The 27,156-nt window shown below is 32.1% G+C and overlaps 1 protein-coding gene across 1 annotated transcript; it reads right to left on the bottom strand.

The window, feature by feature from the left end:
- Window positions 1-9,144: 9,144 nt before the first annotated feature.
- Window positions 9,145-27,117, bottom strand: LOC113396501 (membrane-bound alkaline phosphatase-like). Its single transcript, XM_026634461.2, has 9 exons — window positions 26,934-27,117; window positions 18,108-18,187; window positions 17,018-17,191; window positions 15,473-15,665; window positions 12,841-13,004; window positions 12,005-12,335; window positions 11,305-11,513; window positions 10,006-10,114; window positions 9,145-9,375 (listed from the first exon to the last, which is right to left on the bottom strand). The coding sequence occupies exons 1-9, from the start codon at window positions 27,013-27,015 to the stop codon at window positions 9,185-9,187; spliced, it is 1,533 nt and encodes a 510-aa protein (XP_026490246.2). The 5' UTR covers window positions 27,016-27,117; the 3' UTR covers window positions 9,145-9,184.
- Window positions 27,118-27,156: the final 39 nt, after the last annotated feature.

Raw genomic sequence — 27,156 nt, 5'->3', positions numbered from 1 at the left:
TGTTTTAATAATACTGATGCGTGTTCTCTATATTTGTTGACTTGGCGGTGTTGAGTTTTAGTTTGAAGGATGAGCCAGTGTAACTAGAGCTACAAGAGCATTATATCTTAGGTTCCAATATTGGTGGCGCATTGGCGTTGTAAAAAATGGTTAATATTACTTACAGCGCCAATGTCTAAGGGCGAAGTTGACCACAGACCATTTGGTACGAATACCAAAAAATTTACTTAACTATCAATTTTAAGTAAATTCTTTACGTTATGTAAAGCGCATTTTAATATATAAATTGTCCTAATATTGTATTCATACACCAAACTGGTGCAAACAAATAATAATAAAAATAATTAAAAAAAAAAAAAACTGGCAAAAGATTTCCTCGACAATCACGTGATTTTGTCACTTTGGTCTCGATTGAAATTTAAACAGGATTCAAGGCTTACGCGATGTTCGCGGCACGTGTTCCTAGCAAAGCCATTTCTAAACAAGAGACAGTAGCGAGAAATTCATAAAAAAATATCAATTATATTTTTACCAGTCCGACTCGGGAATTGAACACGTAACTGGTAATCTGACTGTTTTATACTACACTTACTAGTCTGCGAGCGAGCTAATACGGGATAGGTATTTGCAGTTTTTCCGTCTTAAAATTAATTACCAAAAAAATAATAATCATGCAACTGTGCGTTTTATACATTTAGACAGCATTTTAAAAATATGTCAGTAATAAACACGTTCTTTTAAATTGTTAAGGAAAATATTAACAGGAAACGTCTGAATATTGTAGTTTAATTTTATACGCTATACGTCACTTTATCACGAGTTACGTGAAACCTAGAACATTTTTATCTAATGCGTGATTAATGGACCGACTTTGTTGGAGATGCCTAGATGACCCCGTCGTCAGAAAAGTTAAATTTTAACCGATTGCGGGTTCATTTGATTTTCATGTGATTAATTTGATTTTATAATTAACTTCTTGTTCGGTGAATTAAAACGAGTTGGATGAAAGCTAGAGTTGTATCCGACAGCCCGCATAGGATGCGTGGTGGAATACACTCTAAACTCTCTCCTCATTCAAGATATTAATTATTTTTTTTAAATATTAATTTAATAAACATATATAGACTTATGATAATTTGATTATATATAATGTTAGTTTTTATTATGCAGTACAGTAGATAGCGTATGTGGATATTTACCAAAAATTGCACGTTCAAGTACGAATAAGCACCTCTGAGCTTTCGGGTACTTAATATTAGTTTACGTCAAATTTTGTGCTCATCTCCTTTTCTTTGAAGCATAAGTCTTTTAGATCGCGCTACTCTACAATAAGTTTTTTTTTTTTTTTGGACAACATCACATACATTACTCTGATCCCGATGTAAGTAGCTAAAGCACTTGTGTTATGGAAAATCAGAAGTAGCGACGGTACCACAAACACCCAGACCCAAGACAACATAGAAAACTAAACACTTTCTGCATCGACTCGGCCAGGAATCGAACCCGGGACCTCGGAGTGGCGTACCCATGAAAACCGGTGTACACACTACTCGACCACGGTGGTCGTCGATAAGTAATCTTTAACTAATTTATGGAACCATATCTCAAACCCGCTATAAATTTTAAGATAAAGATTTAAGTAAATATGTTATTGAGAAGTATTATAACAAGGTTCTAAATAGCAAATTCATTGGGCTGTCTGTTATATTTATACATTTACTTAACATTTAACAATATATCAAGGTAATTTACGACAATTATATAATGCTACAGCTACACCTGCGTCCTTACGCGAATCATATACGCATCAATAAAACCGCTTGTAAATATAACTTTAAAAATGTTAATTTGAATCTCTTAGGCTATTCTTTAATAAGGAACTCGAAACTCACATCAGAACACTTGAAATATCAGAATGATAAGCGACACTTACATTAACAATCATAAAATTTATAGGATACAGTCGATTGTCAATATTTCACGAGTGATATACGAAGTGATTTCTTACAGAATCGCAATGCAATTTTTCCAACTGGTATTTGATATTGCACGATAAATCGAACGGCATTTCGGCATATTAAAATGTTCTAGTACATTAACGCGATCTTGTAGCGACTGCAGTCTACCAACGCAGCCTTTATCATTTTCATTATGCACAAATCACTTTTTATTTAATGTTGATTGTAAATAAAACTGATAACTTTGTTAAATCATCTGCGGGCTTAATTTTTTTATGTCAAAATAATTGCGCAATTTCGTGCTAACAATATCGTTAACGCATATGATTATCAAAACACTTTTAATAATCATTTGTATATATTTTACTCTATAAATGTATCTGCAATATAATATTCGAATTATAGTGTTCTAAATTTAAATGTCTTTGACGAAAAGTTTCTAATATAATTTTGTCGTGTGAATCGAGTTTGGTTATTTTTTGTTTCAATCAATCAATATCTTTGTTTCACTGCCCACATTTAAATATAAGAAATAAAAAAAAAATTACATTGAATGAGCGAGGCTAACGCGTAAATAAATAATATTTTGAATAAAGATCATGACTCAGATTTTAATACCGATCGTAGCAATGTTTTATTTGTTATTTATTTCTTTAAATAAACCCAAATATGAACCCAAGGATGACCTTTAGTAAACTTAGAAATGTAATTTGTAACTTCTTCGCACGACTCAATCTTATATCTAGTGTAAACTAGTATTCATTGACGTATGCGTAGTGCCTTTTATCTCGTTCAAACAAATTTATCTCCAAACAACACGTTATCTTAATTTAAAATCATTAATCAAATGTTTACGAGCTGATCTTATGAAGGAAAATGATCGTAACTTTCTTTAACGTATTTCCTTTGCAATGTTAGGCAAAAATTTAACGTAAATTTTTGCTTAAATTTTTCTTGGTTTAAACAATCATAAATCAAATCGAAGTGTTTGAACGCTGATGTTCATGCAGTCATCTGACGGTAATTTATGGCAATTTTTCAAACTAAATTACGAACATAGTAATTGTACGAACAAATAAACACGGTCTTTCCGAGAATACTAAGCTATGTAATCGTGGAAATTTATATGAAACGAAATTAAAATACAACAATATTCAGTAAATACATTATTATTTATTAGAATAATATTTTTACTTCAAAAAATAGAAGGTGAGATTTCAATTTAAGATTATAAATGTGTGTATACTTTTATCGCGTCTATTATGCTCTACAATTAAAGAGTCTGTTGATCCTTGTAATAACGTAAAGACTAACATAATATAAGGAAACGAACGAAATGGCCTCATTTTTAAAAATCATGTTAATATATTAATGTTTATTAATTAACTTATGATCGTAGTATGATGGATACAATTTTAAAGTATTTTAAGATAATTAAAAAATAAATTCGAAACGAAATAACAGTACACTGTATTGTTGTATACCGGTTAGAAGGATGAGTGCGCCAGTGTAATCACAGGCACAAGGGACATAACATCTTAGTTCCCAAGGTTGGTGGCGCATAGGTGATGTAAGGAATGGTTAATATTTCTTACAGCGCCTTTGTCTATGGGCGGTGGTGACCACTTAACATCAGGTGGCCCATAAGCTCGTCCGCCAACCAATGCCATAAAAAAAAAAACGTGTTGAAGACCGCGCTCGTAGGACGTTGTCTCGACCTTGAGGATGCTGTTCTATTAATACTTATTTACAAAAATACACAGCATATTTTGCGATTGTTATATGTAGCGAACAATTTTAAATTTTCGTTTACATGTCCTTTACGGATTGTTAAGTTACCAATTGGTTAAGTGACTAAGTCTTTGGGGAATTGCTCTGTTCCTTCATAGCTCACATTTTCTGCTAAAATTTTTGCTTCAATTTTTCTGCTAATAATAATAATAAAGGATACAAATATCAAAAAAGCGTGTCACCGTAAGATGGTAGTCAATAATTCACGATCAGCTCAATTGTTAAATGACAATTTTATTTTATAATATAATAGCATTGCTGATCTCATACGCCTTTTTAAAGATTATAGCAACTTCACAAATATATAATTAAAAAATATAAACATAGACGTCCAATTAACTTAATAAGATTTTAAAAAAACGCTATAATGTTCTTAATAATAAATTATAGAGGCGCCAGACGTTTATTCGCATCTCGTGAATGTCTTTGAACGAGGTAGAATATCGTGACTTTATAAAATGAATCATCACATTAGCTACCGTCATAATAATAGATCCTGTTTCACTTTCGATTATACGGAATTTCTTTAGCTAGTTCATATTTACGTGTTTAGCTTAGAAGCGACAGAGTTCTATATCAGTATTCTCAATAAACGTAAATCTTCTTTTAATATATCTATGATCATTTTAATCTTAACAATTAGTAATATACACACATATATATATATATTTATATATAGTTTCGTTATTAGATTATATTTTATATAATCTATATAGGATATAGTAGACGCGCCACGTCACAAGGCTATTTCCATGTGTGGCGTGACGCGTATGAAACGGCGACGTCATGACGGCGTAAAATAATGATAATTAAAATAAAACATACAAATATTATAACATTTTTAATTTCTATTTTCAGGGAATCTAGACGTTCAAGAGAACGTTGCTGACCTATCTAGACGACCTGCTGCGGTCGTTCCTTTGAAGTCTTCAAATAATGAATCATTACTAATGATTAGGATGAAAATGGTTTCGAGAAAATCATGAGCCTTGATAAGACCTCTCTTATGAAATTGCCGTTTTAAATTAAATTAAAATATTAGCCAATTTTATCTGCATCTATGCCATTTTGATTGATGTAAATTTGGATGTCTCTGCTATAGTAAAGGCACGGGAGTTAATGAACTTTTCAAAAGCGTTTTGATTGGTCGATCGGATTTGAAGCTTTTCCCTTGTAAAAAGTTACCCAAAATCCGATAAATTTAGCTTGAAATGAAAACGGGGAGTTTTCAGTCATTACTCCTGGACTTTGGAAATCAGATGTTCGATGTGACAGAGTTTGGTCGTGAAAAAAGGAGTGGGTTAGAGCGTTGACATGTTACAGCTATTTGACAGAAAACATATAAACCATCATTATCAATTCTTCGGCAGTAACATCGTAATTAAAGAAATTTTTAAAGGAGGGAAAACAAAAGGACAATAGATTTTAAAGAGAACATTATTGCTATACTTTATGATCAATTTGAATTTCGAATTCCAAGTACAATAAAGTATATCGACATGCACTAGTCAGCAATAAAATATCGGCAATTTCATCGCTAACGGCCTAATAAGAAATGAACGAATGAGTTGAGGGATTATTACTAAGTAGAATGAATGGAAAAAAGACGTACATACTACTCAGAGCAATAAGTGAAGCCTAAATATGAGTTGTCAATGCTCACACAACGACGTTTGACGTTGACGTAACATATCTGTGTAAACTTGTTTATCTTTATATCAACTCAGAGTCAATAGGGTATTGTAAATGTAATTGTAATACTGTCACATTTTTATTTGCCAAGCTTTTAAATTATAAATAAATATTGGACAACATCACATACATTACTCTGACCCCAATGTAAGTAGATAAAGCACTTGTGTTGTGGAAAATCAGAAGTAACGACGGTACCACAAACACCCAGACCCAAGACAACATAGAAAACTAATTAACTTTTTCTACATCGACTCGGCCGGGAATCGAACCCGAGACCTCGGAGTGGCGTACCCATGAAAACCGGTGTACACACTACTCGACCACGGAGGTCGTCGTTTATAACACAACTAAAATTAAGACATTCTCATGACTGACTATCAGTTAAGGTTGTTGAGACATATCATATTTCGTAGCTATATACGTATTTTAGTTATTGCAGACATCTGTAAATATACTGTCATTTTAATATAATTTACTTTATACATATTTATTGCCATTTAAATATGAATATATTAACTACTTATACAGTCCTGTACGTAAAAGGATTATGATTGTAAAGGTAATTAAAAAATCTATTTTCATTTTGACTTGGAATTATGCACTGAACTAACTAACTAATTTTTGTATTTTAATTTATATTTTGGGTACATCATGCTCTATAACTCTATATAAATTAATTTCAATACAGTATAAGTTATTTATAGACACCAGTGTTAATTGATAAGATGTAAACAGATTTGATCTTGTAATTTACGTAGGAAACTTATTTTCTATTAAAAATATATACTTAGAAGCATGTAAATGTCCGACTGTTGCCCTCTCCTCTGCTTTATGAGAAGTCTTGGAGATCACTACATGGTACACCAATGCAGGTTTCCTCGTGATATTTTCCTTCACTTCCCAGGACAAGATGAATTATAAAGAAAATTAAATTTGTATACTATATTTATTTTAATTTTAAAAGCAACTATCTATCTCATGTATTGTATAATTATAGATAGATAAAATATTCATTGATAATTTTATAGATAGATTAGTAAATTGTACTTACCTAAAGGTAAACTGATATGAAAGTATAAATAAAACTTCAACTTTTCACTAACTTGGAGTTTTGTTTTACTTAAAGTCTCTCTAACTTAAATTTAGATATTTAAATATTATAGAAAATTATATTATCGTCATTGTGTTGTTAATAATTATAAAAACAAATTATCTCAATGTCATTTTGTAATTGAAATATAATTTGAGTTAAAATAAATATGTTTCGTTTGCAACAATTGTCAACTTAAATTACATAGAAATGATTCAAAATAATAATTATATAATTAATATTAATACTGTATTTTTTTTTACTAAAACGAATTTTATACTTGGTTACATTTGATAATATTTTTAATTATTTATTTTGAAATTGTCGTCATTAAAATCCATTATGTTAAATGAATATTTGCACTGGTTAAGTAGGAAAACACAGAAATGTTTCATTAAAAATAATTGTATAACTCTTATAATTATTACAAATATATTTGTTAATGTTTGAATATTTTTTTTTAATATCCGACTGAACCTGCATATGACCAACTTTAAGTTTAAACAATAGTAATTTTTTTTTCGAATTTAATACCTTTCATTTGCTAACGTAATCTCTGCGGACAACGTTAAAGTCATCGTATTACTTTGACCAACATTAATTACAAAATTATTAAGTGAAAATTCCTTTATTTTTTTTTTTGTAATAGTTCGGCCATAAGTATTAGCACTCTAAGAATGAACAATGAACAAACAACTTGGGAACTGAGATGTTATGTCCCTTGGACCTATAGTTACACTGGCTTCAACCTTCCAACCGAAACACGACAATACTATTGCTGTTTTTATAACAGATCATCTGATGAGTGATTAACCTACCCCAACGGGCCTGCACAATGTCCCACCACTAATTTTAATGGTAGTAGACTGCCTACCCCAGTCAATTTGGAAATGTAAGTATAAATCGTGTATTATATTGACTGATATCTAAATATGTTATAATCGCTCATAACTGAAAAATAATACACAGTATTTCATTATCAATACAGATACAAATATTACTATAAGTATTTAAAACGGGATATTTACCATGTTTTTACGAATGTCTTGTTCACGCAGTCTCGTGAGCAGTCTCGTGAACAAGACATTCGTAGATAATATCGAAATATCGGGCTCCACCAAATAAAAATAAAAAACATGGTAAATGTCCCGTTTTAAATATTTATAGTAATTACAATAACCACGTTCATTTAAAATATTACATACAAATATGTATAAACTAAGACATAATTTTGTGGCAACTATATCTAAATTAACCGTGAACAAAATTTCGATAAATATGATACATTTTAAAAACACACACACAATTTGAGCTTGTCTAACATGACCTAAGAGTTTATTGACCTCATATTATAACAATATACTATATATTGACGTTGAAGTTTCACAAGACATCTTAATATATACGAAAAGAAGTTCTCAAGGACTGAATCTAAATCATGACAGCGATGACGGGTGTAATATTCATCTCGACGGTTATCAAGCATTTTATAGTTATTAAAGTTGATTATTAGTACTATATCGAGGGTTCACAGGCTATTGGTATTAAGCGACATCCTAGCCGGCATAGAGTTATATACATATTCGGAATCGCCTGACTCGAGGAACGTTCTTGAAAAATAATTAAGTTTTATTTTTCATTTTTGTTTTTCCGAAAAATCAAATTTTAAAACGCTCTCCTGTAATGTTACCAAAATGTCGTTTAATACAAATAGCCCGTGAACCGTCGATATTATTTTCTTTAAATATTATATCTAGAGGTACTATTTAGGAAGGAACACGAATTTCACCGCACAATGCAAGCATGAAATATCAGAAAATGAATTTCTACATTGAGACAATAATTATAAATTTGCACTGCTACTGTGTGCTATTATATAAGACCTCACTTCGGATCTCACACGTTAAATGTTGAGAATCGACTTACAGTGATACGCCATTTTGATACGTACATATCCTATATATTTTTTTTATTATTATAATCAGTGTCACATAACATTCTGACGTTCGGTTTCTGAGATGAGATTCGAGTTTATTGGTACAGAATTGCCCTACTGATCTGTGATGTGAAAACCAGTTGATGAATCACTTATACGATGACTCAAAAATACCAAATGATAAAAAACTGTAAATTCCTTATAATTTTCATAAACCTTCACATTTAACTCAATACATGACTCCATAAGCTAAATTAAATAAAGGTGAATTTTGTTAGCATTAGCAGCCTGTAAATGTCCCACTGATGGGCTAAAGGCCTCCTCTCCCTTTGAGGAGAAGGTTTGGAGCATATTCCACCACGCTGCTCCAATGCGGGTTGGCGGAATACACATGTGGCAGAATTTCGTTAAAATTAGACACATGCAGGTTTCCTCACGATGTTTTCCTTCACCGCCGAGCACGAGATGAATTATAAACACAAATTAAGCACATGAAAATTCAGTGGTGCCTGCCTGGGTTTGAACCCGAAATCATCGGTTAAGATGCACGCGTTCTAACCACTGGGCCATCTCAGTTCGAATTCTTGAATTTTTTTAACAGACCTCGAAATAATATCATATCATATCTACATAAAATAACTTAACCTAGCTTAACAGTTAATAGCCATTTGAAATATTAATTTCATAATTAATTAAATTAAAATAATTATAATATCATAATTTACAAGTAGTAAGCCCTGGACCTATACAGCTCGCATAGGCAATGGCATGTGGTATGTAATTTTGTTCATAGTTTCCGCTAAACAGGTGTGACCACGGGCCCTTCGCGAATACCGCAACATCCTCCCCACCATGCGTCTCTCGGGGTAGTGGCACAAGAGATGGGTAGGTGTAATTCAAGTTATCTGAAAACAAACGTTAAAGTATTGTAGACGAATGATCACGAGCTTGTGACGAAATAATAGTATCCATTTATTATAATTGCGTCTTATTAATTTCTGATAATAAATAAAAAAAATAAGAATGCTATCACTTATTTGAGGTTGGCATAAAAATAACTGGATATTATTTCCCGCTCTCCTATACAGTGACGCTTATTTTTTTATAACGTATGTAGGAACTTAGGAGGAAGGGCAAAAGAGCTCACTGTTCTCCACTGCTCATAGACATTGCCTTTGTAAGTAATATTAACTATATTTATCAAACGCCTCCAACCTTGAGAACTGAGATGTTAGGTCCCTTATGCCAATAGTTACCCTGAGTCACCCTTCAAACCGGAATACAAAAATACTGAGTATTGCTGCTTGGCGGTAAAATAACGTTATCCAAACGGTGCAAAACTCTACTATTTCTAATCAGATCTCTACTATTTCTTAATCTGGATATACTGAATATTCGCATTCGACGCAACCTCCTTTTGCCATAATTCATCTTACCGGGTATAATGAGTTATTCTCATTTGAACTTGGACATTCCTAAGGGAATTATAATATATATTTATTTTTGCGTGAAGTGTATTATCGATTCTTACTTACTCATGTCATCCAGCATAAGATTATGTCTCTTGAAGTCCTCGTGAGGCTTAAAGCCGGGTCCGTTGGCGTAACTCAACGTGCTATAGGGTAAGTTGTCCGACGCGTTATACTGAAATATTCAATTGAAACTTTAGTCTTTTGCAGCTGAAGTGGTCACGTAGGTGAGGATTATGCTTGAATTTTAATAACTAATTAAGTTTATTAGTCTCTGTTTATATAAGTCTAATGTTATTTGTTTGTAGTATGGAGATACTTCTGTACTAATATAATAAATTCGAAAGTAACACAATCTGTCTGTCTGTCTGCACGACAAAATCGCTGAACTAAATTTGATGAAATTTGGTTTTAAACAAGCTTGATTCCCAAAGAGGGAATGCTTTTTTCCTAATACCTGAAAACTAGTAGTTTGTATTTATATGTTCTTAACTAACAATGGTATCAAAAGGTTAAATTATACAGATTTGCTTATTAATTCATTTCACTGTGTATAGTTGACAATGTTACCATCTATACAAATATTATAAAGAGGTAAAATTTGTTTGTTTGTAGGTAATCTTCTGAACTAAATGTAATCTAAAAAAAATCACTGATAGAAATCTACATTATTCCTGAGTGCTATAAGATTTATTTATTTATAATACAAAACTGTAAAATACATATTATTACATGACATGGTTATCCTAATTCGATATTACAGCACGTTTATTAACTATATTTAAAATAAGTCTCTACATTATATATGGTATAGTTCAAGTGGCTATAGTTGTGATATCAAAGACTAATATCAGAATACATTTTAGACTCTTTTTTGGGACTCACTCCCAAAGTGCTTGTGCCTCCGATGAGATACATTGATATATGTTGAGTGGTCCTTCAACTTTCTGAACTATACTAAAATCTATGTCTTATTTTCCTTACATCACTGAACTGCTAATAAGCGATCTAAGCATACCGTGTAGTTGTAATCAAACCATAAAATAGATATTCTACCGCCAAATAACAGTACTCTGTATTGTTGTGTTCCGGTTAGAATGGTGAGTGAGCCAGTGTAATCACAGGCACAAGGGACATAACATCTTAGTTCCCAAGGTCGGTGGCACATAGGTGGTGTAAGGAATGATTAATATTTCTTACAGCGCCTTTGTCTATTGGCGGTGCTGACCACTTACCATCAGGTGGCCCATATGCTTGTCCGTCAACCAATGCCATAAAAAAAAAGATAATTTTTCAAAGCAAAACTCTATCAAAAATATTACAAACTTGATAAATATTTGGGTCCAATAAAAAATAAACAAGTACCTTTGTATTCGTCAGGCCCAGGATATCCGTTCCTCGCTTGCTGTATCCACTATAGGTCATTGTGTGGCTGTGATCTGAGGTTACCACAATCAGAGTATTTTCAATATTGACAAGTCTTAACGCAGCTTCTACAGCCTTCGCTAGTTCCGCTGTTTCATCTAATGCTTTACGGGCTTTGGTCTCATGATGAGCTGTATCTATTCTTCCCCCTAAAATAAGGTATTATCGTTTTATTGATTGAATCAAACTGAAATTTTCTTCGATATTACGTTTCACATTACACAAAATATTTAGGGTTGACTTGGTGATAGGGCTTTGTGTTAGCCTATTTAATTAGGTAGGACCCCCTTATTTCATATTCTATTACCGAATAGCAATTGTTTGTATTATTGTGTTCCGCTTTTTTATTGGCGATGTTCAGAATGTTTAATATTTTATACAGCGCCCATGTTAATAAGTAGTGTTGTTGGACCTTCGGCTAGTTATTTGATGATGTTGATGATTTTAAATTCAACCAATTAGTAATTATACTACAATAAATAATTTCGTTTATATTAATTTAATAATTTCAAACAAGGAGCTGAAAACTATAAGCATTTCCAAATTATACAGATCTGTACTAAAATTGTATATCCTGTCCTAAGCTTTATGTTATTACAATAAGCAAACGACCTTTTATCAATTAAAAAATAATATATACCTTCTACAAATAAAAAATAGCCGTTCTTATTCTGTGACAGAATTTCTATTGCTTTTTGGGTCATTTCACTCAAAGTCGGATCATCCTCCTCAGCTTCAAGATGGTAAGGCATATGGTCAGATGAGAAAAGACCTAGTACGCTATTATATGTACTGTCTATATTTTGAAGATCATGTTTATTGTAAACGTATTTTGGTCTTGCTCCAAGACTCTCTTTTCTAAGAAGCCATTCTCTTATCAGGTTTCTGCCATCGTTTCTTATTCCGAAATAACCTTGAGCGTCCTTCTCGGTTGTTGGGTAGAAATTTTTTCTACCTCCTCCTAACACGACCTGTAATTAATAAATATTCTGTTGTCCTTAAAGGTATAAGTATTCTTGTGACCTCTTCCATTTATACAATTATTATCATTTATCAACATTTCATTGAATAGTATATAAAATAATCAATGTTAGTTGCATACTTAAAATCATATTGAATATGTATATTGTACTATAGTTGTATCATAATTTATTAATTACAGGAAATAAAAAAAAAGATATTAATTTATTAATATAGTATTATATTTATTATTGAGGAAAATTCAAGATAATGAGACACTGATATTCCCAGTTTTCCGAGAAAATGTCAAATAACTTTAAAAACAATTTGTCAACAAAAGCTTTACAACAGGAAGATTGCAGACCGGTTGGAATGGTTATGCAGTGATCTTCTAACGTACTGCTATGAAATGGCTTTAAAATAATATATTCAGGTGAGCTCATATTTCACAATTCATATAGATATGCGTTTGGTGATAGTTCTATGATACTAAGTTACAAATCACGGAAATCTTACGTCAATGCTGCTGCCCACTCGACCCCTCACAAGCTGACTAGCTATGTCCTCGCAGCGAAGGCCATGTCTCGGCATATCTACATCCGCTTCCCATTTCCTATCGGCTGAGTGAGCGTAGGCTGCAGCCGGAGTCGCGTGAGTTACTCTTGTGGTTGTGACTATACCTGGAAACATGATAGGTAATTTGATATTTTAGGTATATGCTAAGACTAATTGTAAACATTCAAACTTACTGGGTCGTATAACAATTAAAATAATTATGTTCGTTCTTAAATTACCTTTCATATACAAGGTTCTCAAGGTGCATGTGTTTGATTTAATTATATGTTTTTTACAAAATCAAATAAAAATATAAATCGCATTAAAATCTTTATACAATATAGAAGCTTATTGATCGCCAATAATAATATACCATCGATTAATAAAAGTACAAAGTGGATCGTGATATATTTCGATGCCAGTATCGACTTAGATATTTCATTATGTTTAGGTTATATACGGTTAATATGAGATTGATTTTCGAGACAAGTTTTCGCGAAACGGATATGAAATATTTTCGATACATAAGAACGGGCATATCTACGCGGAACTTATATTGATATGCGATCAAAATGGTCGCCGCACTTTACGTTATTATTTTCTATTTCATATAGGAAACAAAGAGCAAGATATTCACGTCTACTACAGAAATATTCAATCAGTCGTTTTTTGATAGGCTGTCTATGTGAGATACAACTGATATTAAGGGCAGAATGTCGAGTAAATGCAAGCTCAGATGTATTCCAAACAACACTGGCAAACTCAAGGTGGCTCCTTATAAAAGCATTGTATAAAATAATTTTAGTGGTAGAGGAAAACCGTTTCGTATTGCGTTTAATGAATCCTAAGAATATAATATTGTTTATATGCGATTCATAGGTTATTTGTCACTGGTAACGTCTAAGTCTTTCATCTGTCACGGTTATTGCAAAACAACAATATTATTGGACTAAGTAAATACAAGCGGTTTTTTCTTGTTAGTGTATTTAACGTGAAATCATTTTTTTTTTCATTAAGCGTTATATTGTTCACATTACAACAATTATTTATTCAATTCAAGTCATCCTGTATTAGTTATATGTCATCCACTGATTTTTCTGGTTTGTAAATTTTTAAATCGTCATCAAATAAATATGAATCATTGTCATCAAATAAAAAAATGTTTTTAAGTCTGAGGTAATGTCATTGATAAAGGTCAAGAATAATAATAAAACCCAAATGTGAACCCTGAGGCACCCCAGAAAGGGCTAGACAGTTTTAAAATTTAAAACCGTTGATAACAATAATTTGGGATACTCGTACGGCATAAAAAAATATCACGTCATATTTTGTGACCAAGACATTTTGGTAGCATCTTAATCGAGATCAATATTTATAGCAGCAAATGTTTTTTTGTAATACCTAACTGAAAAATAAACTAAACCCACTACAATATATATTAAACTTATATCAGAAAACGCAGCACACTTCGAAAAAGGTTTTTATGTATAATTTTATTACCTGAGAAGATGCACTTTGGAATTTCACCCGATTTAAATTTACTGTCGTGACAAACGTGATATTCATGTTCTTGTTTAGAACATAATATCATTTATAAGATTCAAGTTTTCTAGTGACTTTCTCTTTTTTTAATCTTTATCATCACCTAATTGAAACATTTGGAACGTCGCAATAATATTATCATAATTATGTAATCAAATGCCTTGTTGTTATGTCTACATAACAAGACATTGCAGATATTAGATAGAATGTCTGATAAGTCTGCACACAAGTGAGTTGCACACAAGTTAATAGTACTGAAAAATTCTTAACGTGTAATAAGTTTGAACATTACACCTAAATATTGAACACCTCGTACGCGAAACTACGTAGTAATACTATATTATCAAATAAAAATAGGCAAAGGCCATTGGTCCAGTGCCCTTTTCTTCTCTATTCCTTTTAATGGCATTGTTAGGTGGAGTGGAAAATGGGTCACCGCTGTCCATAACTTGGTATAGTGTGATATTTTAACAAATTCTTACATATCTAATGCACCGCCAACCTTGGAAACTGATATGTTATGACACCTGTGACCATATACCGTACACCGGCTCACACACCCTTCAAAAATACCAAGTATTGCTGCTTGGTAAAATTATAAAACCTACCCCCAAGTAAAAAGTGTTTGTCAATCGATTTTAACTTAACTTAATTGTTAAGAAGCTATGGAGAAGCTTACGAGAAATGTTCGAATCATTCAAATTCATATAAGTATCCTTCAAATTTCAATGAAAATATATAATATATATATAAATACTTATAATAGGTTAAACCATATACTAATTCAAAGATCAGACGTAAGCAGATATTTCAATAAAGTTCTAAGAATAATAATAAAATAAATATTTTGAATGTAATAATGAAAAATGATATAAATGACTTTGATTATTTTTTAGACGGAGCCATTTTGTTTTTTTTAAGTGTAAAAAAATAGCTATACTGCTTAATCCTATTTCAAAACGCTGCCACACCTATAATATCAGTTATTTTCGGAGTGGGGTCGACAATTGCCCAAGAGTTTAAAATTGATCCTGGTACTTTCATTCATTACCTGTCGATTTGCCAGCTTGTTGTGCCCAATCCATGAGCCCTGTGACTGAGTTAGTTGTGTCCCTTTGACCTTCGCAATCCCCACGTCGGACAGCGCCACTAAGTCCAACCGTACCACTATTGGCTTTAACTCCTGTGAGATAAGCTGTTCCACTGCAAGCTGAATCAGCTACATTATTGTCGACGCAATACGTCTGAAATAATATATAAAACAGAATTAATAATAAATAATTTTGATACCAGTTACAAATTATTTAAATCAAAAACTACCCCATATATATTTTATTAAAATATCGATACTTTATAATATTTTCTTCTTCTTCTTCTGTTCAACCGTTAGCGTGATTCAGACATTTTAGAAATAGTTTTAGACTTTAACAATATCAATTTTGTCATCATGATGTTGAAATTTAAAATTTAATCAATCTTTCACATCACAACACGAATCTTAACATAGTAAAATTAAAAGTAACTTCTCGTGGTACGCTCAGATTTTTAACTACAAAACGGATTTCATCAAGAAAAAGAATTATTCAAGGCATTTGGATGGAAATGGGACGTTTACGAGCTGTTACTATTTTATTATCTATACTTAATATTATAAAGTGATAATAACTCTGTCTGTCTGTCTGTCTGTCTATCTCTTTCACTACCAAACCAATGAACCGAAATTGAGGAAATTCGGTATGAAGTAAACTTGAAGTCATATGACATAGGCTACTTTTTTGCCTAAGACATGAAAACCAACTCCTAAAACGCGAGAGAAGCCGCGGACGACAACTAGTTTCCTATATAATTGTATATTTACGGACGAACTTAATCAGCAAACAGTTGATATGTACAGCGTGACTAATTCTCTGGTTTCGAAAGTGGTTTGACTACAATATAATATAATATTAAATATTTAATTCGCTTACAAAGTCAAGGAGTCAAGAAATCACAGTTTGTTATAATAAAAATATGTGTCCCGAATAAAACCTTAACTGGAGATAAACATAAAAATAATATAGATTTACAGAAAGGGTGTATTGTCCTCCAATAAGGATATAGAATTCCCTTAAGAAACATTTGTATTGAAGGATATTATAAAACTGATGAGTTCTTAAAGGATAACACGCCTTGGGACTAAAAAAATCTTTCAAGCCATCTTTTTCCAAGATTTTTCTTCTTGACAATCAATAAGTCTTCTATATTGAATAAGGATTTTTATAATTTTTTTTAAAATAAATAAACATAATACGAAAGCCTAGGCGCCTACAGGCTATATTATTTAAGGAATCATTTCTTCCAGGTATCTTTGGGAAGAAGTTTGACGGTTGGAATAAAGACACTGAATGGACTAGTAATAGAGGTGATGGTATAAGTTAACAACATACAATTCTACATAGAACCGTTAACAATGAAAAAGGAAAGAGAAAGGATAATGTATTTTCCTCAAATGACAAATTCTGCCGGTTCACTCTAATGTAAGCAGCGTAAGGTAACTTCGTTCCAACGAGAAGAACAGAAATAACATTACAAGTAATATACAACAATTAAGAAATACCTTTGACAATCCTGTAAAAGGGAAGGTCTCGAAGCTCAACTTGACCTCTTCACCCAAATATCCATGTTTCCTTCCAAGGTACACTCTTGTGGCGGCTAATGTTGTGATGCTCATACCATCCCCAAGGAAGAAGATAACATTCTTTGCAACGTTGGTTTTGAGAGGCACTGAGACCTGGAAGCGAAACATTGGAACTTCTATCAGGAAGAACAATAATCATATAAGACTAGCAATCTTACCCAATACGTCCACGTTTTATCATTGTTGCTTTAAGAAGTACAATCTATATATCGTAATCTTGAACAAGATGCTGATTTATGAACGAAAGCTGATATTCCTTTATCTTTTATTTCGTTTTATTGGAGACTCTTTAAGCGATACGGGAATACTAAATATTTTATTTTTTACTTGCTTTATGCAACCCCTTCAAGGTAGATTCATTTATTGTACCGCCAAGCAGCAATAATTAGTATTGTGTTCCGGTTAGAAAGGTGAGTGAGCCAGTGTAACTAAGGGCACAAGGGACATAATATCCCAGTTCCCAAGGTTGATTGTGCTAGAGAAGCCAATGTCTATGAGCTGTGATGACCACTTAGAATCAGCTGGACAATTTGAGGATCTCCCTACTGATACCATAAAAAAGTACATTAGTAGTAAAATTACATATGATACGAAAATACTATGATAGTTATGTATGCCTTTACAATTGTTATATTTTTAAATCTTATTAGATTACTTTGTGTAAACTTGACAGACATTCTTGTTTTTTATGTATTCATGTAATCAGTGCGTTTAAAATAAAAATGTTACTCGTCAAATTGCTGATGCAATTGCTGTTTATTTTTTTACAGACATATTTTAAATGATTGCTTTAAATAATTCTATTCATTATTTTAACTTTTCTGCTATTTTACATTTTTTATCATGTTTGCAATGTGCACCTAGATCTATAAATTTGATATGAACGCGATAAAACAAGTTGACCTTTTTAAAATCAAGAAACAGGTTTATTATTTTATAGTTAACTTAAGTTTCAAATGTTAATTTCGAAAATTGAGCTTTCTGGACTAAGTATTAAAATTCGTTTTACCTTTGAACGTAATGTCCATTGAGCTTGTATTCTCCAATGATCCTTATTCTTTTCGTCCAACAACGATCTCGGCTGCGGTTCTGGAAATAAAAATGTTTTCTCCATTGATTAACTATGGAAAGAGTGAGTCATCATCATCAACAGCCTGTAAATTTCCCACTGCTGGGCTAAGGCCTCATCTCCCTTTGAGGAGAAGGTTTTGGAGCATATTCCACCACGCTGCTCCAATGCGGATTGGCGGAACACATATGTGGCAGAATTTCGTTGAAATTAGACACATGCCGTTTCCTCACGATGTTTTGTGTCACCGCCGCGCATGAGATGAATTATAAACACAAATTAAGCACATGAAAATTCAGTAGTGCTTGCCTGGGTTTGAACCCGAAATCATCGGTTAAGATGCACGCGTTCTAACCACTGGGCCATCTCAGAGAGTAAGTATTAGGAAAGAAAAAATATCTATATGATTTACATAAATTACTCACAAAATATGAATAAATAATTTAAATAAATAGAGCAAGCAAAGACCATAATTAAAAATCACAGTCTAATATTTTAAATGCCAAATTAATTATGTCTGTTACTCTTAACTTGATATGAAGCAACTTTGAACCCCAAGGAAAGACAAAGTTTTTTTTATTAACATCTGACGACCAACTCCCAAAAGTGAAACCGAGGGCGAAAACTAGTTTTTTATAAGAGCATAATCTGTAAGGCTACATAGATATTATACAAGTTACCATCTCTTGAAAAACATTGTTACTAGACAATAGGTAAGTCGTCTCATAATATCATAACAGTTTAAAACATTTTGATAAAATATTTCCTGTCTCAAAGAGAAATATCCAAATAATTGTATTGAAATCAGTCGTGCGGAACAAGGAAGCTATGAAAAAAGACCGGATTACTAACTTCTTTTTTAAGTGAAAATAATATCAATTGTGTATTATTGTCAAATAATGTAATTCTGTTCCGTGATTTCGGTTGAATTCTAAATGTTTTTTTAAATATATTTTTTTGGTCCTCTTAGCCGGATATCGTCAATTTCAAAAGGAATAGAGATTCGTGTATAAATGCGCGTACAGACTAAGGTGCACCCTTTACTCGTATAATTTCACGGGACGCCATGATACCAGGATCCAAGAATGTTTCACCATCATCTTTCAAAAATGTGGGATTCTTTCTTATCTAAAACCCGTTATTTATCCTTTTTATTATTATTTCTGCATTACTTTTCATCCCTGGCTTCAGAACCTTGGGGTCCTTAAGTTAGCTGCTAGACATCCATTGTGTCGTAGCTAGCTCATAGGCTGAAGATAGTTAACAAAAAACAGGATTTCCTTTAAATATTATAATTTAGTAAATAATTGAAGTCGAGTTGACAAGCTCGAAGTAAAACTTGATTGTGAATTATCAGAAGGTAACATATCTTGTCATGCTATATTGATTGGAATAAATATAACGTTTTAAGGATACACGGATCAAAATAGCGTGTCAACGCATAGTAACATAGGTTAGATTGCAGTATTTTACAAGCGGCTCAATGTCGATATTAAAATTTCAAAATATATGCAATCTTAAAGTGTCTTAATTATGTTAACATAAAATACTGAATTGAATTAACTGTAATAAAATATATATTTATATAATTTAAATTAAAACAACATTTTATTGATTCGATAGAAAATTTTATATGTATGTCAAATTATAGAAATAATACTAAAATGAAAACATAAATATCATTTACATTCTTACCTAAATTTTTTTAATTAATAGGAATGCAACATTGTAAGGAATTGCTAAAGTTTCTAATTACCCCTCCAATTAAGCATAAAACTTATGCTAGGAGTAGAGACGACAATACACCAAGGGCACAGGATCGTATCTGCGACTTTTTACATCGCTAGGAGACGTTTAAACCATTGCGCTATTAACGTAGTAAGTAAGATTTTAGTTCCCATATTACGAATATTTTGTAGAATACTGTTAATAATTCTTAGGTAATATTTTTAATTGCCGTATAGTACCGAAGAAGACCAGCTACCTAGCTAGTGTTATTTTAATATGTGAATTCTTTTCGATTTTTGAATATTGCTCCCAAAACCAATTTAAAACAAGATTGTAATCTTAGCTACAATATATTTGTAACTTTATTTTTGGTCTCGATCGAAAAACGCAATTACGCGTTTTCCCACGCGTGAATTGGGATAACATATTTATAAAAATACCATTTATAAATAAAACCTAAAAAAAATTATTGTTAATTTAATCGGCTTAATCGTATCAGAAATAGTAAAAAACCTTGTTTAAAGTTTTAGCGTTATTTACATACAAAATATTGAAATACTAACTAAAAATTAAGCTATTGCGTTTTTAGTCATATTATTCGCTGTAGGTATAACCATCTGGTACTTGAGCTTGAATATTTTTCGTAAAGCAGACACTACTAATACAATAATCTAACGTACTGCACGTGTGCACTACTAAGAGTTTGTACACGCCCCGTCTTTGCACGGGTGCAATACTGATACTAAATATACTACAGAATTTAATTATATACAGAGTTCATAGCTTTATGTCGAAATATTGATTCTTAATTGAATTCGAAAATAAGCAATTATTTCTAGTAAAAATTAAAGGATAAAAAATGGTTATCGTGGATTATCTCGAAGAGGTAGACATAAACCATCGCGGACTTTTTTCAGGTTTACAATACTGCAGTACATTATTTTTCGATCTGTCTTGTAGGGTTCAACCAGCGTTTATAATTTAAGCGCAAAAATGTATATTTACATCACATTAGAACCCTCGTAAATTATTAGTGTTTCTCTACTATATTGTGACTGTATTATACATATAAACCTCCCTCTTTATTCACTCTATCTATTTAAAAAAACCCATCAAAATCCATTGAGTAATTTTAAAGATCTAAGCATACATAGGGACAGACAGACAGCGGTGAGCGACTTTGTTTTATACTATATAAGATATTACACTTAACTACTTATACTTCCAAAATTCTGATAACTGTCTCATCGACATTCAAAACGCCAATTTTTCGAAAATTTCGTGATATCGCGTCGATTTGCTGTCAAATATTGTTTAATTGGCTTTTCTCCTCTTATGGTTGGAATAGAGTTCACAGGTTTAATTGTCTATCAAGACAGAGACAGACATACATACCAATATATAATTGTTTTATTTTTAAGTATATTTAATGTACATAACCGGCAAGATTAGTAATAGTATGTGTTAAATATGAGTCAATATGAGTTTTAAACTTAGCACATTTAGTTTTAGGCTATTTTTAACTTTTTAATATCTACCTTATTCAGAATAGTTTGATGCGACCTATATTAAAAACATTTAACATGGGTACCTTTACGAAAAATTTCACCACGGTTCACAGTTCTCAGGGCAAGGTTACTATAAATTAGAAAATATGTAACGATTTCAAAACAAGCAGTTATCTATTACGTGAGGTTGTCCAATTCACCTTGACCCGAGAAACTTTGATTCGTTTAAAACCAAAGAACACGAAATCTAATATTATCACGATATTCATTGAATTATTCGTAAAGATAAGTATGTTAAAATAATTAAAACAATTATATTCGTTTTTAATTATCTGTTGTGTGAATATTGCAGTATCGAATGGAATAGCAGAATCTGGTAGAGATGGACCCATTCCTGAAGGGTTGTAAGAGTCGAGAAATCATTGCATATCGATAAATACTATTAAATAATTTACTGCCTAAACCACAATTTAATAATAATAAAAATAATCCCACTAATAAAAAATCTTCTCACGAATAATTGTCGCCATGAAGGCAATGGTCTGTAGTAGACCAAACCCTCATTTAGTAACGCTAAATGCGTGTGTGTGACCGACTCACACATACACACACACTCCTTTTGACTGACATCAAGCAGATCGGATACGGGTATCAAGATCTTCTTCATTATCCGTGGTAATTCCTCACTAATAGCTTGCGCTACCGGATCAAATACTATATATAATATATTATATTCATATATTTATATAAATTTGTTGTTTATTTACATTGTAAGGTATGCTCGACGCTTTAGATAAAAAAAAACATAATAAAAAGGCCATTCATTGTTGTACTACAGTAACTAAGTTATTATGCATTTGATTGCAAAAACATGTAACATAAAATGTTTGGGAACGTGCCGCACCGTGGAACCGAACCTTGGCCTTCTTGAGAATTGACTGTCAATTGAATTCGCTTTTGTTAACATTTGTTACGAGAAAATATTTTCAGTATAAACGAATCCGAGTATGTTTCGCTTCGGTTTGATTCGATAAGTATGGAAATAAGAATTATTAAGTGCGCAAATTATGCAAAGGTATCCATAATTCGTTTTAATATAAACCGCTGGTAAGTGGTCACCAACGCCCATAGCCATTAGCGATGTAAGAAATATTAAACATTCCGTTCATCGCCCATGCGTCACCAACCTTGGAAGCTAAGGTGTTATGTCCCTTTTTCCTCTAGCTACTCACCCTTCAAACCGGAACACAACAACACTAATTATTACTGTTTGGCAGTTGAATATTTGATGAGTGGATTATACTGAGAGCTATACCCAGACGGGCATAAGACCTACCACCAAATACATGATAATGTCAAGCTTCACTACCACATACTTAAAATAAATTAAGTGGTCTCTTTCTGTTGGTGTTACAGAATTCACTTAACATTTTTCTCATTTTTCTTTTTTTTTTTCTACTCATATTTAGATTTGGGAAACTATCTGTGCGACGACAAAAGTTTTCTTTAGCTTCTCCAACCGTCATTACGCAACGTCTATGTAAGCTAACGCATAAAATATATGTGACTATCGAATTGGGTACATTGGAATTAATACATAGATGCAGTTGATACACTTATCAGAAGCTGACAGCTGACAATTCATGTCACAAATTTAGTTGCTTTAGAATTATGAACAAACTAGTCAGTCATATTAACAGTAGCTTGTTTTACGGTATATGGTCGTTTCAAAATCATTTAATAGACGGTAAAAAATCGTCAACGTTCTATTGATTAATCAGACAACTAAATATATTTGAAAACGAGCTGATAATAAAAATTACCTCGATTTATATATAATTCATTCATTGAGAATGATATTTTGATAAGTATTTTTCTATACTGGGAATGTAATTCATTTCATTCAATTGAATATAGTCTCAAAACAAGGTATTGATTAAATTGTCGTAAGCGAAATAAATTGTTATTCACACTTAATGAATACTCTTTAAATTACAATTAACAATGACATTTTGTATACAACAACGCCGAGATGGCCCAGTGGTTAGAACGCGTGCATCTTAACCGATGATTTCGGGTTCAAACCCAGGCAGGCACCACTGAATTTTCATGTGCTTAATTTGTGTTTATAATTCATCTCGTGCTCGGCGGTGAAGGAAAACATCGTGAGGAAACCTGCATGTGTCTAATTTCAACGAAATTCTGCCACATGTGTATTCCACCAACCCGCATTGGAGCAGCGTGGTGGAATATGCTCCATACCTTCTCCTCAACGGGAGAGGAGGCCTTAGCCCAGCAGTGGGAAATTTACAGGCTGATTATGTTATGTTATACAACAACGATAATAACGTTACCACCGAACCAAAAACTATAGACGATACTATAATAAAATTTTAATAATGTTTTGGGCTAGAAGTTAATAGTTTGGAAATGTGCGATGAGGTTTAGCTGGTTGAAGCCTGCTCATAACAAGATAAATTATATGTAAGATCATTTCCATATATAATTTGAGTGTACGTACATACATAACATGGATATTTTTATTTCAGAAACGAGGAAGAGTTAGGCTTAGTTATTTTAATATTTGTACACGCAACTCAATAATAATAAAATTGCATGTGGATTTGAACTGAAAATGAGCTAATGTTTTACTTTGCGTTAAAACTTAATGTCTATGGTATATGGTAGAGAAGTCTTTGCTCAGCAGTGATCAATACAGCTTTATCAAAGTACTGGTAATAAGTAAAACTTGTAAAGTCGCACCTGTGCAAACTTTGCATCCCATCTGGGGTCACGAAATGGTAAAGATCTTAATCGATAAATCTTCTTTAGATCCGTTAAAGTCCAGAATTTTTATTGTTCATACCTCTTTTTTTGAAAATGAATCATCAAATGAAGTATGTTTAGATAGTGAACTCGTGCAAATATAACTATTGGTACGTACTAGATATATTATATTGTCGATATTACTTTATCATATATCCGACGTATTTATTACAGAGAGCGCATTGCCACAGTCGCGTCAAACTTCCGCAATTATTATTAGACTTTGGATTAGAATAAATTTCCAACTTGCTCATTACAATTCAAATTTTTAATGTATTTCAAAGATTGTCAATATAACAACAATATTATATAAATTACATTCAAAGAACCGATTAAATGTTGTAAATTTAATTATTTAATTATTAGAGACAAGTATCTGTATGTGTTTATTATATATATATTCTATATTATAATATATAATATATAGGATGAATGCTTAGACCGTTTCTCTACTTTATGATTTAGTCAATATATTTTGGAAGACATACGAGTATTATAGAGATGAGGTAAAAAAATAACAAAAACACTTCCCTAAGGTACACCTTCGTGTATCGCTAACCAAGCAGTGATTCTTTATGACATATTTCGATGGTCTTTTAAGTAGCAGAATCACACACACCGATTTATTTTCTTATCATTATCCATATCTAACACTCTTCAGCATTACATAGTATAAAACAACGTCGCTTACCGCTGTCTGTCCGTATGTATGCTTAGATCTTAAAAATTACACAACGGATTTTGATGCGGTTTTTATTAACAGATAGATTGATTCAAGAGGAAGGTTTATATGTGTAATACATGCAAAATATAGTAGAGAAACACTGATAATTTTAGAGGTTTCTAATGTGATGTCGTAAATAAACACATTTTTGCGCTTACATTGCAAACGCTGGCTGAACCCTACGAGATAGATGTGTACACCTTAAAAATGTCTTCAAAAAAGTTGGCGGTTGTATACTCGTATGTCTATCTCTTAGGGATAGACCACAAAAACCATTTTTATCCTTTAGTTTTTACGAGTAATAATGGCTTATTTTCGAAGCGATTTTAAGCAATACAGCATTAATCCTAATGCAATTAAGTACCTTAAATACATTGTGCATTTAATGTAGATCAATATGGCCAGCATGTAATTTAAATAAATATTTTCGAAGATATAACAGATTTAAAACGCAGGGACATAGCAGTTTGTATTAAATCTAACGACTGAAAAACTGTGAACGTTGTAAGACAAGATTCTGTAGTATATTTAGTGGCAGCATTGCACCCGTGCGAAGCCGCTCCGGGTCGCTAGTCGAGGAATATAACAATGTATATTTTAGCTGTAATCATTCACTTTTATCGATTTAATGATTACAGATACTTTAAATCTTATTTCTAACATTAAACAGATAATGTAACTCAATCATTTGGTTAAACGATTTGAAAGAGTTCAAAAGATGCGTGTAACATAAGAAATATTGAAAAAATTACCTAAATTGAAACACAAATTAGTTACATTACGATGTAGCATATTGTAGACGTGATACAATTACAGATTACTAATAGTTTAGTTTTATTTACTGATACAAAACAAAAACTAATTGTATCCTTAGGTTCTAACCATGCAGACTTTATCTGCCTTGGTCTCACATCGATCTGCGTCATGTTCACGAGAAAAAACTGTATTATTTTGTGCTATATCACGATTTTATCAACGATTATACGAAACGAATAATAAGTAAATCCTTAACTGACAAAGATCATATATTTCTAATATTTATTTCACCATATGTATATGTATTATTCCATATATATACATTCCATATAATATATGTGTTATTCCAAAGAACCAGGTAAGTCAAGGATCGTGAAAATCGACCAAAAAGCATAAATTAATGGGTCACGAGCAATGGGGAGGGTTATAATGGCTGTACGCGTAACTGGTGCGACAAAGACCTTATTGATCTGTGATATGAACCAGCCCTTATTGACCGCAATAATCAGGTCCGCCTCAGTTGTGTGGCACGCAAAGGAATCCTATCGACGTTGCATATGCCCATTGTAGTTTACAGCGGCATCTATGAGAAAAACAAATGCCGATTCGTCAAAAAGCAAACAGACTACTGTAAATTACTGATTCTAGAGCAAAAAGGAGACACTTAAAAGTGAGGAATACTGCATAGAGACCCTCAAAGTGAAGGGCACTCCATAGATATGCTTAAAGAGAATAATACTGCTTAGGTACCCTGATATTTCAGATATTAATTGTGTTTAATTAGTTCAGAATTGATTGTTTCTAAAACTGCGATAAATACACTAAGTATGTTTTCCTCAGTAATATCTTTAATTGGTCAATAACTTGTTGATATTTAGACCACTCGTCAATCTTGACTGAAGATTGCCGGGAACACTCGGGGAATTACCACTGAATTTTAGTGTGCTTAATTTGTATTTAAAATGTATTTTGTGTTCGGCGGTAAGGATAAACATCGTGAAAACCTGCACTGTATAACAATACATGTGTATCTCCCCCGCATTGGATAGAATATGCTCCAATCTCCTCAAAATTTTTAATAATTCAATTTACTTAGACGACGTAATATGATATAATATACATGCAGAATATAACATTTAACCAACCAACACTCACTATTAAATACATTAAAATTACTAATAACACTTCAAAGTTAAGCTTTATTAGATAAATCACAACTCTTACTCGAACTGGTTAAACTACGCCCACTTGTACATGCAATGCACACTAATACACACGTCCAGGAACAAATATTGAATAATGACATTCTACTTTTTAATATTTAACAGACAAAGGCACGAAGTCAGAGGGACAATTATTTAAATTTAAACTATTATCATAATGTTCACAGTTAAACACTTCAACGGTTACTATTAAACTGGCGGGAATGTTCCTTTCATGTCATTTA

Source organism: Vanessa tameamea, chromosome 13 (genome assembly GCF_037043105.1).
Source record: "Vanessa tameamea isolate UH-Manoa-2023 chromosome 13, ilVanTame1 primary haplotype, whole genome shotgun sequence".
NCBI lineage: Eukaryota > Metazoa > Arthropoda > Insecta > Lepidoptera > Nymphalidae > Vanessa > Vanessa tameamea.
Note: the sequence above shows the minus strand (reverse complement) of the source record. Positions and strands in the feature narration are given on the sequence as shown.

Coding starts and splice junctions, on each gene's coding strand:
- LOC113396501 (XM_026634461.2), bottom strand. CDS start 27,015: ATGTCATTATTCAATATTTGTTCCTGGACGTGTGTATTAGTGTGCATT. Junction 17,192..18,107: donor AATGGACATTACGTTCAAAG/GTAAAACGAATT, acceptor TTTCGCTTCCAG/GTCTCAGTGCCTCTCAAAAC. Junction 9,376..10,005: donor TCTTATGCTGGATGACATGA/GTAAGTAAGAAT, acceptor GTTTGTTTTCAG/ATAACTTGAATTACACCTAC.